We start from the raw sequence: 17,923 nt of genomic DNA, 5'->3' as shown, positions 1-17,923 counted from the left end.
TTTCCCTGGGTGTCCACTAGTGGTCTCACTTCCCCATAGTCACCCCACTGCAGGCACTACATTTCCCACAAGCCTTTGTCCCTTCATCACTGTTAATTGCACACCTGTGTATTGCACCCAGCTGTCTCCACTTTCATCGTTTTCACCTGTCCATTTAAACAGGTCTGTTTCTATCGGTTTCATATTGAGAAGATAGACCTTTGTTATTTTGTAATGATAAAAGACTACAAAAAGTTGCTCTAGGATTAAACTCGATTCTAGGACAAAAAGCTATTTGTTCAATTCCAGAAGACAAAAGTCAGGGCAGAGGCGTAATCTCAGGAGTATATCATGATGTTCAAGTTGAAAAAATTAAGAAAATGTAACAGGAGCGACAGTGTCTGATGTTAAATGATTGAAGTGCAATAGAAACAATGAAATTTTTTTAAAAAGTCTCTCTGTCATGATTCACTTTGATGGAAATAAGCTACCTAGCAGAGTCTTCTTAGTTTTTGTAATATTTGTAATACTACTTAGTTTTTGTTAATTTTGTTATATGGTCAGGCCAAATATTCCTCCTCCTCTGAGCTGCTATAAATGCCAAATGTATGGGCACGTGGCGGCAGTTTGCAGGTGTAAACAGAGATGTGCAGGATGCGGGAGTGAGCATGAATATGGAAGTAATCACTCATCAAGAAATTTGTCCCAAATGCTGTAATTGCGGAGGAGAGCACAGTGTGGGATATGGAGGATGTAAGGTGAGGAAGCAGGCGGCACAAGTTCAGACAATAAGACTCAATGAAGGGATATCATATTCTGAAGCAGTAAAGAAAGTTGGTAGGTTACATTACCTGAACAAAGAATGAAAAGCAAACCTGAGGAAAAGACAGTGATATTAAAGATAACAGACAAAGTGTAATTTGTGTCGTTTATGGCAGGAGTTGTCAACTGTTCTGCTCAAACTGATTGCCGGACAGAAAGAATCAAGATAATAATCAGTGCAGCTGAAAACTATTTTGAGATAAAGGGTATTTCTGTAGACATGATAAATGAAAATCTAAAAGTATAAGTAACAAGCTCACAATCAGGATGTGGTGGATCTTAATAACGGTATTTATAAATTTACAGTGGAATGCGAGAAGTCTTGTTGCAAATGTTCAAGAATTTAAGGAACATATTATATCTGGGCTGCTTGCTTTCTTGGATATATGTATACAAGAAACTTGGCTTAAGCCACAGTTGAATTTTACTTTACAAGGATATACTATAATAATTCAGAAAGATAGGAAACAAGGGAATGGAGGTGGGGTAGCTACTTTCATTAAACAAGGATTTGGGTTTAGAAATGGTGTAAGAGATGTGGAGCAAGAATTGGTAGTTGTGGAAGTATGGGAAGGGATAGTTATAAAGTAATTAATTTCTACAATTCATGTGAGAATTTGACTTTTAAAATGTGTTGGAAAATATTGGTGTGAATGTTCTTTCGTGAGGAGGAGGCGCCGGGAACCGGCGGACAATCAAAATGAAACTTTAGTAACAAAACACACAAAAAAAAACACAAACAAAAACCGAACACAACTAAACTCCAGGCCTGGGGCCTGTTCTTCGTATGTCGCTAACTCAGTTAGCTGGATTTGAATGTTGACGATTTGACGTGATCTTGGATCGTTTGGTTCTTCGAAGCTCATCCCGGAGCTGCTGTCATAGCAACAGGTCCGTTAGCTTAAACCTGCTCGGGAGCAGCTTATTTCATGTAAACAGGATTAGATCGCTTCTTTTCAACCAGAACTGATACTCAAAATATGTCTGCTACCACCGCTACTTTATTAAAAGAGTATCGTACTGATCCAGGTACAATAATTTAAAATAATAATCATTAAAAAAATTATTTAAAAATAATATAAAAATGCTGTGTAGTCCATAACAGCCTACTATAGACAGCCAGTTTTACTCACTGAAATATTTATTTGCCATAAATTATTACTTCATAATTGTATTCGAGTCTTACACACATGCTATACAGATAATAGAGTCGTGCATTATTTTGAGTGATGACTGCTATTATAAGAGTGGCTTGATGGAGCGCAGGAGATGCAGATAACATGATATTGACCCTTGAGAAACTTTCTTTAATGCTGTCATGTAACAAATCTGTCCCAATATAAAATGAAATGAATAGATAATTTCTACATTGAAATAAAAATGTAAAGACTGCACAACTATTATAAATTGTGAATCTGAATAATTGGGGATCATTAAAAAAATTCTAATAAAATAAAAACATGTATCTACTAAGTTTCATGTATCTATTATAACATTTATGTAGTTTTGTTTGCTTGGCTGTTTCCTTATAAAAGTCCAGAAATTTGTCAAGTTTTTCGTTGTTTTAAATTATATGACGTCATTACATTGCCGTCTTGCCACCAGCCAATCACTGCACTGCTGATCATGGTTTCGAGTATCGATACATATCCCCTTTTAAACCAACACATGAACGCGCAATTATCTCAGATAACTCAATCCAGCAATACTAATCATACACAACAGGTGTGTTCGAAGAACCCAATTAGCTGAATTCTTCGTATGTCACTCATTACATCCGAGATCAAATGACACATCCAAGATGATATCATCATGCTAATCATGATCCGGCTAATTGGGTTCTTCGAACACACCTGTTGTGTATGATTAGTATCGCTGGATTGAGTTATCTGAGATAATTGCGCGTTCATGTGTTGGCTTAAAAGGGGATATGTATCCATACTCGAAACCATGATCCGCAGTGCAGTGATTGGCTGGTGGCAAGACGGCAATGTAATGACGTCAAATAATTTAAAACAACACATGACGAAAAACTTGACAAATTTCTGGACTTTTATAAGGAAACAGCCAAGCAAACAAAACTACATAAATGTTATAATAGATACATGAAACAGATAATAGATACATGTTTTTATTTTATCATAATTTTTTTAATGATTCCCAATTATTTAGATTCGCAATTTATAGTAGTTGTGCAGTCATTTTTATTTCAATGTAGAAATTATCTATTCATTTCATTTTATATTTGGACAGATTTGTTACGTGACAGCATTAATGAAAGTTTCTTAAGGGTCAATATCATGTTATCTGCATCTCCTGCGCTCCATCAAGCCACTCTTATAATAGCAGTCATCACTCAAAATAATGCACGACTCTATTATCTGTATAGCATGTGTGTAAGACTCTAATACAATTATGAAGTAATAATTTATGACAAATAAATATTTCAGTGAGTAAAACTGGCTGTCTATAGTAGGCTGTTATGGACTACACAGCATTTTTATATTATTTTTAAATGATTATTATTTTAAATTATTGTCCCTGGATCAGTACGATACTCTTGTAATAAAGTAGCGTGGTAGCAGACATATTTTGAGCATCAGTTCGCTGATTTCCAATCACTCTACCGGCCTCGCTTCGATCCCACGGCTCTCAGCCCTGCCCCCCTCATCACAGTTAGTGTCTGACAATTTAGCTGGAAAGTGTGAATGGAATATAATCAAGCAAAGTACTATAGGAAGTGATCATTTTCCTATTGTTGTTAAAATTGGGGTCAAGTCAAGTCACATTTATATAGCGCTTTAAACAAAATACATTGCGTCAAAGCAACTGAACAACATTCATTAGGAAAACAGTGTGTCAATAATGCAAAAACGTAACAAATGTGGAAGTGGTGAGAAATCTGTGATGGGAGTTTAAGACTGCTGAATGGGGGATCAGCAGAGGAATGGGGTACGGCAGAGGAGGGAATTGGCAAAAACAAATCTAAAATCAAAAGAAAAGTGGTCCCATTGTGGAATGACAAATTGCAGTGAATTAGTTTGTAACAATTTTAATTTTAAATAATTTGATTAATTATAAAAGCGCTAAGGCAATAGTGAGGAGAGAAATTAGAAGGGCAAAGAAAAATTATTGGATAATAAAATTGCAATAAAATTGCAATAAAAATTGGGGTTGAAATTAATGAACTGTGGGGTATGAACAGGAAGATGGTTAGGAATTCAGATGAATACTAGCATTCCAGTGTTAATTAACAACAACAATATTGCAGCAACTGATAGTGATAGTGATAAAGCTGGAATATTAGTGGAGACATTTGTTAAGGTTCATAGTAATGCGAATGTGTCAGAGGACATGAGGAGGAACAGGGAACAGTGTGTGATGGATAATGCTCAGATATTTGTAAAGAAGAATCCAGATGGAGGCACACTAGATTCAGATGTCACATTATATGAGATGAAAAGAGGAAAGAGCATTGGTGGGGATTAAACAGACTACTCCTGGTAAAGATTATATTTGTTATGAGATGATTAAACATTTATCAGATGTGTCATTAAATATGATACAAGGAATATGGTTTGGGAAACAGGGAAGTTGCCTGATACATGGAAGCATGGGGCTGTGGTGCCGATTGCCAAACCAGGAAAAGATCAATCTCAGACAATCAATTATAGACCCATATCTCTGACTTCCAATATTTGCAAACTTCTGGAACGAATGGTCATATGTTATTAAGAGCAAGAACCTGTTTCCTGCATATCAGAGTGGTTTTCGAAAAGGGAGGAATACCATGGATTCGGTTTTATGTTTGGAAAATGAAATCAGCAAGGCTTAAGTTAAGAAGGCAGTAGTAAGTGTGTTTATGGTATATTGTGGAAAGAGGGTTTGTTATTGAAACTGGATAGAATGGGAATTAAAGGTAAAATGTATAACTATATATATATATATGTATATTGAAGTTTTTGTTTGGAAGAACAATACAAGTGAAAGTGGGTTCTGCATACTCTCGGGTTCTTCCAATAGGGAACGGAAGTCATCAAGGTAGTGTAAGCAGTCCTATTCTTTTTAACTTAATAATAAATTAATTGTTTTCTAATATTGACATTGGTGTGAGCAGGTCATTGTATGCAGATGATGGAGCGTTATGGTTTAGGGGGTGAAACTTTTTATTCCTGGAAAAGAAAATGAAAAAAGCAGTAAAGCAGGTTGTGGATTGGGCAAAGAAATGGTATGTTGTTGTAATGAGACTGTTACTGACAGAGTTAAACAAAATAAAAAATATTTCCCAGCAAAGTGTTACGACTTCTCCGGTAGATCGACTCAAACTAAAAAAAGAAGCGTAAATGTACAGCAATGTTACAAACCAAGAAAGTTGACGTTTGCACGCTGGGTGAAAAGTTAAAACAAAAGAGGTATGGATTTACGCTGATAAATCAGACCCCATCTTTAAAACACCAGCACAAGATACTTGCCAAAAAGAATACTTTTTTAAACCATTTTAAACAGCATTATTAACAACACCATTTGTAAAGCGAGAAAGAACGTCTAATCTATTGTATACATTTCTGTGAGACATTTGTAACAACAAACACTTTTGGTTTAAAAAAAAAACTTATGACAACTTATTTTCAATCTAATATACAGTAGGTATTTTCGTGTTTGTGACCTATTTTGTTTGTTTGTGTATTTATGTACTTGTTTGTTTGTATATTTGTATTTGTTTGGTTACATGTTCATGTTTTCTGTATGTTTACCTGTGTGGGTGTGTGTGTTTACATGTATTTGTGATTTGTATGCTTGAGTTTGTGTACTTGTTTACATTCTCAGTACGTTTATGTTGAGGTTGAAAGATCATTTTTGAACTTTAGCTGACCTGCAGCACGATCATTTACAATGCCAGAACCCCGGCAAAACTAATTGGTTTACAGTCGAGTTGCAATCCCCGAAAACCTTTAAATGTTTTACAGTCTTCGCTGACATGGTCGTAACAGTAAACACAAAGACATCAGATGCCCCAGACACCTATGCACTACTTGAGATGAAATATTTAGCCTTTCGTGTAATGTTGTAAAAGTTTCTTTGGCCAGAAAATAACATCTTGACTTACATTCATTCCTGTTTAATATTTGAATGCGTCTACAGGGTTTAAACTGAAATAGCAATGTCGGAAGTTAATATTGACAATATAAAATACATATTAATGGATTTAGGCTACTAAAGTAAGTGTGAGTGGCTTATTAAAATAAAATAAAAAAACACTTTTTTTCCAAGAAGGACTTTTAAAATAGAAAAATCGTATAAGTTAACCTAATTTTAAAGTAAAAACATCGGCTGCTTTGAACATTAACACAGAAAGGCACACATTACTGGTAGATTTACAAATATGGTCTAAGATTACACTCAATTTTCGTTCACACTGTACATCATAAAACAAAATAAATGTAAAATAAATTAAACAACACTTAAGAAAAAATAAATAAAGATAAAGTATTGGAGTAAGAGATTTTCACATTAAGAAACCAAAGTCCTCTAATGAAGAATACAAAAATCTTGCTTTGGGACTTTTCATTCCTTTTAACGTCTCCAAATACATCACAAATTCCTCTTTAAATGCCACTAAACATGGGGAGTTTTGAAAAAACATACATTTATGAATGTACAATTTTGTGCCAGAAGTTGATATTGACAAAATAAAAGACATATTAATGGATTTAGGCTACTAAAGTAAGTGTGAGTGGTTTATTAAAATAAAATAAAACAACAAGGACTTTTGTTTAGATGAAAAATAAAGATCATATAGGCTAACCTAGTTTTAAAGTAACTCATATACACAGTTGGATCTAACGATCCTGAAACAGGACACATATGTTCCAAGGGGTTAGGTATAGAATAGCAAAAAGAACATCTAATCATCTGTCAGATTATACTACAGAAATGATTGCCATATTTTTGGCTCTTCAGTGGGTTGAACACGTTAATATGCCTATGTAGTCATATGTTCAGAATCATTCTCAGTACTATCAAGTTTAAAGAGTGGTGAATCTTCAACTAGACAAGACATTTTGTCAGTCATTTTACAGAGTTTGTTCAGAATACAAACAAAAACAAATATTAATTTCGTACGGATACCTGCACATATAGGTAATGAAGGTAATGAAGTAGTGAATCAGATAAAAACATTAAAATGTCAGACATTGAATTCAATACTCCAATGTGTAAATTAGAAATAAAAGGGCTAATTAAAAAAAATTATAATAACATAATAAGATATGTGACAAATTAAACGGGCTGTTGAGAATAAAGGACAGCATTTTCTATAATATTCAAAGAACAGCTGGAAATGAAAGGAGAATTTTGGGGATAGAAAGGAAGATCTCGCCGTAGAATTTAACCCATTGCACTTAATCAGTCATTATTTATAAGAGGAAAAACATGTGTCTGGACTTTGTGTTAAATGTTATCTTCCTGAAACAGTTGAACCTATTTTAATAAAATGTAAAAGATATGAAAACGAACTATTACAACTTACAGAAGTACTTAATATAAAAATAAATCTGATCTCATTTTAGAAAATGTTAAATAAAGATGTGACTATAGAAATGTTTCAATGAATAAGTATCTCAAAGAGTTGATAAACAGGATTTAAGTAATCACTTTTATTCAAGTTTATTATTATTATTATAAATTATTTATTTTATTTTTGTATTTCTTTTATCTCTTATGTTTGAGTTAGTTTTCATTAAGGCCAATGCTCCACACTCCTGTCCTGTAGGTGGCTGTAAATGCACCTAAAGCTTTGCGTCAAAACAAAGAAGAAGTGGTTTGAGTGGGACCGGACGTAAGCATTCTGAGTGTGTCAGCGTGCTGTGAGGTCGATTTAACCAGACACGTCAAACTCTGCTGGGGGATCTTTTATTCTTTTGTTTAGCTCTATGTCAGTAACTCTATTTTTTTAATTGTAGTTCGTGGTAGAGTATGACATAGTTTTGACAAGTCTCTTGTGTTGGTGTTTTAAAGACAGGGTCTGATGTATTTTCTTCGAGATCAGCGTAAATCCATACCTCCTTTTTCTTTTGTTTTAACTTTTCACCCAGCCTGACAAACGCCAACTTTCTTGGTTTGTAACATTGCTTTACGTTAGCTTCTTTTTTAGTTTGAGTTGATCTAGACGTCGTAACACTTTGCTGGGAAATATTTTTTCTTTTCTATAACTCTGTCAGTAACAGTCTCGATTTTTACAATTTTAGTTAGTGGTAGAGTACATCATAGATTTGACAATTATCTTGACTGATGTATTTAATTTTAGATCCACGTAAATGCCTACCATCTTTTTTTCTTTTGTTTTAACTTTTTCTACCATCGTGACAAACGCCAACTTTTGGTTTGTATCATTGCTTTACATTCACTTCTTTTTTTGTTTTAGTTTAAGGTAAGGTACACATGCTATAAAACTCTGTAACCTAATTGTAATGCTACAAGCTCTCACATCTTTTCCATGTGTTGCTTAATGAACGTATCTGGTAGTTTTTGACTTGTTTGGTTGTTTTAGATAAATAACCAGTAACCTAGTTTTCTTTTTATTTAATTTGTAACAACTTTAACACTGTTTTTACACTTTTCAAGTATGAAAACAATCATTACATTGTTTCCATTTTGTCTATGTTTATAACCTTTTTTTTAAAATGCACTGTGTATTTAAAACCTTAATTAAAAACTTCCCTTATACCATTTTCACATTTTCAAATTTCAACATGTCTGTGTTGGGAACTATGTGCTTTTTTAAATATTAAAATGTGAAATCGTGAAAATGGTATAAGGGAAGTTTTTAATTAACACACACACACACACAAAATTCCTTCTCATGTTCATATATAGGTAACTGGGCTGTACAGGGAGGGGAGGGGGAGTCCAAACAGGTGTCTTTTATGATCCTCATCAATCAAATTTTTTGAGACAAGGCACCCAGGACACTCTTTCATACATACATACATACATACATACATACATATACATATACATATATATATATATATATATATATATATATATATATATATATATATATATATATATATATATATATATATACAGTGGGGCTCGAAAGTTTTGGCACCCCTTGCAGAATCTGTGAAAATATGAGTAATTTTCAAAAAATAAGAGAGATCATACTAAATGCATGTTATTTTTTATTTAGTACTGTCCTGAGTAAGATATTGTACATAAAAGATATTAACATTTAGTCCACAAGACAAAAAAAAAATGCTGAAATTATTAAAATAACCCCACTCAAAAGTTTGGGAACCCTTGGTTCTTAATACTGTGTTCTGTTACCTGATGATCCACAGCTGTCTTTCTGTTTTGTGATGGTTGTGCATGAGTCCCTTGTTTGTTCTGAACAGTTAAACTGAGCAGCGTTCCTCAGAAAAATCTTTAAGGTCCTGCAGATTCTTCAGTTTTCCAGCATCTTTGCATATTTGAACTCTTTCAAGTAGTGACTTAATGATTTTGAGATGCATCTTTTCAGACTGAGGACATTTGAGGGACTCCCACACAACTATTTAAAAAGATTCAAACATTCACTGATGCTCCAGAAGGAAACAAGATGCATTAAGAGCTGGGGGGTGAAAACTTTTGGAATTTGAAGATCAAGGTAAATTGTACTTAATTTGTGTACCGGGAAACATACAAGTATCTTGTGTTGCTTACGAAGGGCAGAACTAAATGGAAAGAAATTATATTTCAACAAAATAAGACAAATATGGCCATCTTCATCATGTTCAAAAGTTTTCACCCCCCAGCTCTTAATGCACCTCGTTTCCTTCTGGAGCATCAGTGAATGTTTGAATCTTTTTTAAATAGTTGTGTTTGAGTCCCTCAAATGTCCTCAGTCTGAAAAGATGCATCTCAAAATCATTAAGTCACTGCTTGAAAGGGTTCAAATATGCAAAGATGCTGGAAAACTGAAGAATCTGCAGGACCTTAAAGATTTTTCTGAAGAACGCTGCTCAGTTTAACTGTTGAGAACAAACAAGGGACTCATGCACAACCATCACAAAACAGAAAGACAGCTGTGGATCATCAGGTAACAGAACACAGTATTAAGAACCAAGGGTTCCCAAACTTTTGAGTAGGGTTATTTTAATAATTTCAGCAATTTTTTTGTCTTGTGGACTAAATGTTAATATCTTTTATGTACAATATCTTACTCAGGACAGTACTAAATAAAATATAACATGCATTTAGTATGATCTCTCTTATTTTTTGAAAATTACTCATTTTCACAGATTCTGCAAAGGTGCCCAAACTTTCGATCCCCACTGTATATATATTCCAAGAACTGGAACTGATGGGAGTTAATATTATATCTCTAAAGACACTTTTAGGTTATGGGGTAATGCAATCAAGAGTATATGGAGAAGTGTTTAAGTATTTAAAAAAGACAAGAGGCACAGGATGGTTGACACCAGACCAAGGCGGAGCCGGAGGAATGAGGGAGCCAAGCAGAGCTTGTAGACTACTGGGCCATGGCGTAGAGGAGGGAGCTAGGAGCCATGCTGGAGCTGAAGCCCTGGAGTCCAGGCCTCGGAGGCAGAGGTGATGGAGATTCAGACCCCGGCGATGCTGGGAGATGGCAGTCCTGTGGAGCTCTGGAGAATTGGAAGCCCCCTTAGGGCTGGACAAGGAAACCAAGGACGAAGGAGGGCTGGACAGGAACAGCGAAGACAACGGAGAGAGGAGATGGGTTCAATTTCTAGTTTTGATTCCTAGTCTATGAGATCCACTTCCCCATTATGGCACGCCACATCCAGCTCACCCTCAGCCGCGGTGCAGGGGGGTGAGCTCCTCTCCGAGCTCACCCTGTCCATGCCTTTTCTCCTTCGTGGCAGGCGGTGTAGCTCTCCATCAGCGGTGGGTTCGAGCATACGCTCCGCACATCGAAGAGATGGTGGGCTGGGCTTTGGGGTCCTGGAGTGTACATGGCAAGATCCTCCATTGGGCAGATGGTGGGATTTGACCCTTTTCTCACCAGGGTCCACTCCACATAGGTGGCAAATTCCTCCCAGGAACCATCTTCAGATGACAACTCTCTTCACTCGGAGTTCAGGCTGATGTTATAGGGCACTTTAAAGCGCATCATCCGGGTAGTTGGTGATATTAGCTTACAGTAGGAACAGTCTCGTATGGTTCTTGAGAGAATTGCCCCCTCCTTCAGAAAGAAAAAGGACTGAGTAAAAGCAGAAAACAAACGGAGGGGAGACACGCGATTTAAACTGTTTAGGTCAGGTCTTCTGTCACTCTACACTGCCGGAAGGAACACGGAGTTGAGAATAATCAAGAGAGTCTTTATTAATCCAACACAGGGGTAAATCCATCATGGAAGACCATATGAAGACACACATACTGACTTGTAGACCTGACAAACACAGACTGAAAGAACATGGGTTTTAAAGACAGGATAACGAGGATCAGACAGGTACATGGAATTACTAAATTAATGGGGACATGCAACACATGGGAAAGAAACTAGACACCTGGAATTAAGTTAACAAACCCCCGGGGGTCAGAAACTGGGTATATGCCATATTAAAGAGGATTGCATAGTCTGAAAACCACCAACATGGACAAGGAATTATATATTAGTCACGTAAGCTTGAAATAGTTCAAAATAGTCCAACATTTTTTTTTGACAAAATTTAATAATAATAATAAAAAAAATGGTCATACTTGATACACCAGTTTTTATTCAGAGACCCAAAATGACCAAAATATTATTCATATGGAATTTTTTTTTAATTGATGTGATTTTTATAATATAACAATTCAGTATGCTTACAAAGATGATTGCAAGATGAACAAATGTTCTTCAAATGCCTGTTGCTTCATTAATTATTCATGTGTTAATAATTGAATTAGAGATTTATATGAGATTTGTCACCAAAGTTTGGGTCATGTTATTGAAGTCTTTAGAAATCCATGTATATATTATGATATAGTCTGCTTTTTAGGGTAAGAGGAGAACACGTAATTTTCTCTTTTGTTTCTCTCTCGGTTCTCTTAATAACAACAGAGCACTATGGTTCTTGAGGTCCATAGTGTCCATAGAGAAATAAGTAAAGAAAAATTAAAAAATGTAAACAATGTGAATTTTTGAGATATATTATTTTATTATTATTATTATTATTATTATTTATTTATTTTACTGTAAAACCACACAAACTGCTAAAACTATTGCCACCAATTTTGAGAAAAGCTGCTGCAAACTCATTTTGGGATCAAAAATCCTGGAACTGATTAGATACTGAATGATATTGACACTCATTACTGCATTGCTTTTATTTCACTGTGTCATAAAACTCATAAAAACCTTTTTCCCCTGATTTTAGGTGCAGTAAAATTCATTGACTATGAATATGCAGATTTTAATTACCAAGCATATGATATAGGAAACCATTTCAATGAATTTGCAGGTACAAAAAAAATAAATAAATACAATTACAATAACCAACATTAAAAGATATTAATTTTACTACTGTCTAACACACTAAGAGATAATTTGTCTTTGAATTTTGAGGTATCAATAATGTTGACTCCAGCCTGTACCCTAGCTATGAACTTCAGTTTGATTGGCTAACTGCTTATCTGGAGAGTTTCAAGTGGTTCAATGGTGGTAATTCAACTGTGACCAAGAAAGAAGTCCTGGAACTTTATGTACAAGTCTGCCAGTTCTCCTTGGTGAGTATTTTTTTTTTTTTGGGAGGGGGGCTGAGGGAGGGTGCTAGATTGACAGCTGTGATGTTGGCAAAATGCAAACGGTGACAGATATTCTCTAATCTTTGTGTAAAAATAACATTAGGATGCAGCCATTTTTTCTTAAAGTCATTTTTGCCACTCCTGTAATTTGACTCCAAATTTCAAGAGAAAAAATGTCATTTTGACATTTAATATTTTGGATGTGTTGTTAATTTATTTTCTCTAGAAGTATATTAACAAAATTATATACAAAAATGTCAGAATCAGAGCTGCAATTAACAACTCAGTGGCAAGTGAGTGAGAGTGTGCATAAGCACATGTGCATGTTTGTATCTATAATAAACTTTGTATGCATTTAATTTTATTTTTTATTATAATTCATTGTTATTGTCTGCAGTTTGTGTCAATGTCATCATCAGAAATGGAATCATCTCAGAGATTAGAGAAATAAAAAACTGCTTTAGTGAACAATAAAAAAAATTATAATAAAAAAATGCTGCTAGGACTTTGTCATTTCCAAGAGAGAGGGAGGTCTCTGTCTAATTCTGGATATGAAATGCCAGGAAACACCTCCAAAAGACAAGTTCAAGATGTTCATGCTCAAAGTTCTCTCAGTATCCGTTACAAAGACTTATGTTTTATGTCAGAGGATCACAATTTACTGACACACGGCCTCTGAATTTATCTTTATGCTGGGTACACACTAGGGCTAGGATAAACGATTATTTTTTAAACAATTAATCTAGCGATTATTTTTTCGATGCATCGATTAATCTAACGATTCATTTTTTTCAGACTGATTCTTTTTCGATTATCTCCCCATTAATTGACTACTAACAGTTTTATACATGGTGATTTACATATCTGAATGAAAAAAACGTGAACTCCTTAACATTGCAATATATGTTTATTGCTCTTAAAATTACAAAATAAAAGACTGACTAAGAATGCATTACTTTGCACTTGTATAGAGATAGCATTCAATTAAACCTTGAAGCCTTGAAAACACATAGCTTACTGAAACAAGCTTACTGAAAAAAAGTTCTTCTTTCAGATGAAAATAACAACAACTTGATGTCTAGCATTTAATAAAAAAGGTCACCCAAAATACTTGCTTAGAGCAATTGGAAGAATACAGTAACCAATGTAAACTTGAGGGCTTTAAGCTAATACAGAGAGTGCTTTTCCAAAAAAAAAAAAAAAAAAAAAATTAACAGTGGGAGCCAGCAGCCTGTCATGGAGAAAAAAAAATATCTGAATGCTCCACATGAAACTTTGGCGTTCCGCCCTTTTTCTATCGTGTCTAATGATTTTGATTAATATGCACGAGGGAGAGAGAGAACAAGAAGCACTCGTGTTGTTTGAAGACTGCGAGTGCGCGCGCACAGCCGGGGCTCTCTCTCATACTTGCCCTGTCATGCGCAGCAGTCATTCTATTCTTCATCACTCACCGATTAAATAAGGCTTTGACAGCCGCCAAAAAAAAGATCAATGCAGAAAAACCCCTGGATTGGTTATATAACGTTGGACAGAATGTTGATCCGGCCATTGCGTATATTCAGCGCACATAAGGTATACGTTTTGCAAATGTTTTTTAGAGATATAAAAACAGGCCGACGAATCGATGCACATATTTTGCGTCAACGTATTTTTTGCGTCGAAGTCATCGATGACCTCCACGCGTTGTCCCAGCCCTAGTACACACCAAAAGAAAATCGGGCTAGTTCACCCAGATATCGAAATTATGTAATTAATAACTTACCCTCATGTTGTTTCAAACCCGTAAAACCTCCGTTTATCTTTGGAACACAGTTTAAGATATTTTATATTTAGTCCGAGAGCGCTCAGTCCCTCCATTGAAGCTGTGTGTACGGTCTACTGTCCATGTCCAGAAAGGTAAGAAAAACATCTTCAAAGTAGTCCATGTGACATCAGAGGGTCAGTTAGAATATTTTGAAGCATCGAAAATACATTTTGCTCCAAAAATAGCAAAACCGACGACTTTATTCAGCATTGTCTGGATATCCAGACTGCTTTGTTTTAAACTCCCTCTCACAACAGACACGGAAGAGAAGACAATGCTGAATAAAGTCGTCGTTTTCGCTATTTTTGGACCAAAATGTATTTTCGATGCTTCAAAATATTCTAACTGACCCTCTGATGTCACATGGACTACTTTGATGATGTTTTTCTTACCTTTCTGGACATGGACAGTAGACCGTACACACAGCTTCAATGGAGGGACTGAGAGCTCTCAGACGAAATCTAAAATATCTTAAACTGTGTTCCAAAGATAAACGGAGGTTTTATGGTTTTGAAACAACATGAGGGTAAGTTATTAATTACATAATTTTGCTATCGGGGTGAACTAACCCTTTAATGGCTTGGTGGGTAATGCCAGACACTTCAGGGACAATGCTGACTCTGGGAATATAGCTGGCAAGTGCCTGTCCAACCCTAGCCACCGCCCTATAGCCATGTGAAGAGACAGGCTGAATATGGTCTATACTATGATCCTATCCTACCCTCATCAAAGAATGCCGGGCAGAACCAGAGTGTGCGTAGTGCCAGCCACTCACGGTGCACACAGTCAGCCCCCTAGAGAGCTGCTCCCAGGTCATTGTGCATCTTTTATGGACTTCAATTAGATTAGATTAGATTGATATTATTGTCATTATGCAGAGTGCAAGTACAGAGCTAATGAAATGCAGTTAGCATCTAACGTGAAGTGCAAGAATATTAGATTAGATTAGATTAGATTAGATTCAACTTTATTGTCACTGCACATGTAGGTACAAGGCAACGAAATGCAGTTAGCATCTAACCAGAAGTGCAATAAGCAGTAAGTACAGAATAAAGGTCTATAATATGTACAATAACTATACAGGTAAGTATTATGGACATAATTTACAGATATTAAATACTATAAGCACGGTATACAGATAGGTGTACTATGAACATACTATACAGATGGGCTATGTAAAAGTGTATGTACACTATAGGCAGAACTATGAACATAATTTACAGTATTGCAATGGACAGTAAAGTGCATAGAAAATATTACAATGTGCAAATGGATTATACAGTGTTCCTGGATGAACAGACAGTAGTGCAAGTAATAACAAGTTACTGTTTTTTGCTTGTTGTGAATAAATAAATAAATCAGAGTGTTGAAGAGGGGGAGGAGTCTATGTGTGGTGTGGGGGGTGTTGAGGGGTGTCAGAGGGGGAAGAGTTCAGCAAGGAGACAGCTTTAGGGAAAAAGCTGTTCCTGAATCTTGTGGTCCTTGTTTGGAGGCTCCTGAAACGCCTCCCGGAGGGGAGGAGGTTAAACAGTCCAAGGTCAGGGTGAGAGGAGTCCTTGAGAATGCTGCGAGCTCGACGTAGACAGCGTTTCCTCTGGATGTCCTCAAGAGCAGGAAGTGGTGTCCCTGTGATGCGCTGGGCAGTTTTCACCACCCTCTGCAGTGCCTTGCGGTCAGCCACTGAGCAGTTCCCATACCAGACTGTGATGCAACTGGTCAGGATGCTCTCGATCGCACACCGGTAGAAGTTCACCAGGATGGATGAAGACAGCTGGTTCTTCTTCAGTGTCCTGAGGAAGAAAAGGCGCTGGTGAGCCTTCTTGACCAGGCTGGAGGTGTTTGTGGCCCAGGACAGTTCCTCCGAGATGGTGGTTCCCAGGAACTTGAAGCTGGAAACACGTTCTACAGCCAGCCCGTTAATGTGGATGGGGTCATGCGTGCTTCCATTCTTCTTCCTGAAGTCCACAATGAGCTCCTTGGTCTTATTGGTGTTAAGGAGCAGGTTATTGTCAGTGCACCATGTGGCCAGGTGCTGTACCTCTTCCCTGTAGGCAGTCTTATCGTTGTCACTGATGAGGCCAATCACCGTGGTGTCATTTGCAAACTTAATGATGGAGTTGGATCCATGCACAGGCTTGCAGTCGTGGGTGTAAAGGGAGTAGAGGAATGGGCTCAGCACACAGCCCTGTGTTACGCCAGTATTAAGTGTGATGGTGGTGGAGTGGGTGTGACCTGACCGAACATGCTGAGGCCTGTTGGTCAGAAAGTCCATAATCCAGTTGCAGAGGGAGGTGTTGATGTCCAGGTCTCCAAGTTTTGTGGACAGCTTGGAGGGAATGACGGTATTAAATGCTGAACTGAAGTCAACAAACAACATCCTAACATACGTGTTGTTATTGTCCAGGTGTGTGAGTGCAGAGTGCAGCACTGTGCATACTGCATCCTCTGTGCTCCTATTTCTGCGGTAGGCAAATTGGTGTGGGTCCAGTGTGGGTGGGAGGCAGTCTTTGAGGTGTGCAAGGACCAGTCGCTCGAAGCACTTCATAATGATGGGTGTGAGTGCTACGGGGTGATAGTCATTCAGGCACGTTGGGGAGGAGTGTTTCGGTACTGGCACAATGGATGTGGACTTAAAACATGTTGGCACAGTTGCTTGGGTGAGGGACAGGTTGAAAATGTCTGTGAAGACCCCTGCAAGCTGCTCTGTACATGCCCTAAGCACACGTCCAGGAATGCCATCCGGGCCAGCAGCCTTGCGTGCGTTGATCCGGCTCAGTGCAGTGTGGACATCTGAGGGGGTGAGTTTAAGGGGTTGGTGGTCTGCTGAGGGTGAGATTTTGGTGGCCGTCTCCTTGCTGTCGCTGTTGAAGAGAGCATAAAAGTCATTTAGCTCGTTAAGGAAGGAGACGTCCGTGACTGTTGGTGTGGAGTTGCTTGACTTGTAGTCACTGATGATCTGGATGCCCTGCCACATGCGTCGGGGGTCAGAGTTGGAAAAGTGTTCCTCTACCTTCAGCTTGTAGCAGTACTTGGCCTTTTTGATGCCCCTTTTCAGGTTAGCCCTGGATTTTACTGTAGGCCTGAGCGTCATCTGACCTGAAGGCAGCGTTGCGGTCTTTCAGCAGAAGTCGAACCTCCTTGTTCATCCATGGCTTCTGATTAGGGTATGTTGTTATCTGTTTTTCTGTAGTTACACTGTCAATGGTGGAGTTGATGTGATCCAGTACAGAGGAGGTGTAGATATCAATGTCCGTGTGAGAGCCACAGGCAGCCTGTGAAGCAAACATACTCCAGTCAGTGTGTTGAAACCTGTCTTGAAATAAAGAGTCTGCTCCAGTTGGCCACACTTTGATGGTCCTCACTGATGGCTTCACACGGTTGATGAGGGGTGAATACTTAGGGGTGAGAAACAAAGAAAGGTGATCAGACTGTCCGAGGTGGGGGAGGGGTCTCGCGATGTAAGCTCCATTGATATTTGTATAAACATGATCCAAAGTTTTGTCTCCTCTGGTGTGGCAGGAAACATGCTGGTGAAATTTGGGGAGTACTGTTTTTAATTTGCAGTGA

At 37.2% G+C, this 17,923-nt stretch overlaps 1 protein-coding gene across 2 annotated transcripts in view; it reads left to right on the top strand.

Moving 5' to 3' along the window:
• zgc:113516 (uncharacterized protein LOC541449 homolog) overlaps positions 1 to 17,923 on the top strand; it is a 91,045-nt gene that overhangs the window by 48,815 nt on the left and 24,307 nt on the right. For both annotated transcript variants that reach the window (XM_052597043.1, XM_052597042.1), the window contains exons 5-6: positions 12,186 to 12,269; positions 12,374 to 12,534. In XM_052597043.1, the coding sequence (XP_052453003.1) occupies positions 12,186 to 12,269; positions 12,374 to 12,534 (245 nt within the window). The remainder of the gene's footprint in view (positions 1 to 12,185; positions 12,270 to 12,373; positions 12,535 to 17,923) is intronic.

This window comes from Carassius gibelio, chromosome B25 (assembly GCF_023724105.1).
Source record: "Carassius gibelio isolate Cgi1373 ecotype wild population from Czech Republic chromosome B25, carGib1.2-hapl.c, whole genome shotgun sequence".
Classification (NCBI taxonomy): domain Eukaryota; kingdom Metazoa; phylum Chordata; class Actinopteri; order Cypriniformes; family Cyprinidae; genus Carassius; species Carassius gibelio.
The sequence above is the reverse complement of the archived record's forward strand: the minus strand, read 5'-3'. Positions and strand labels throughout refer to the sequence as shown.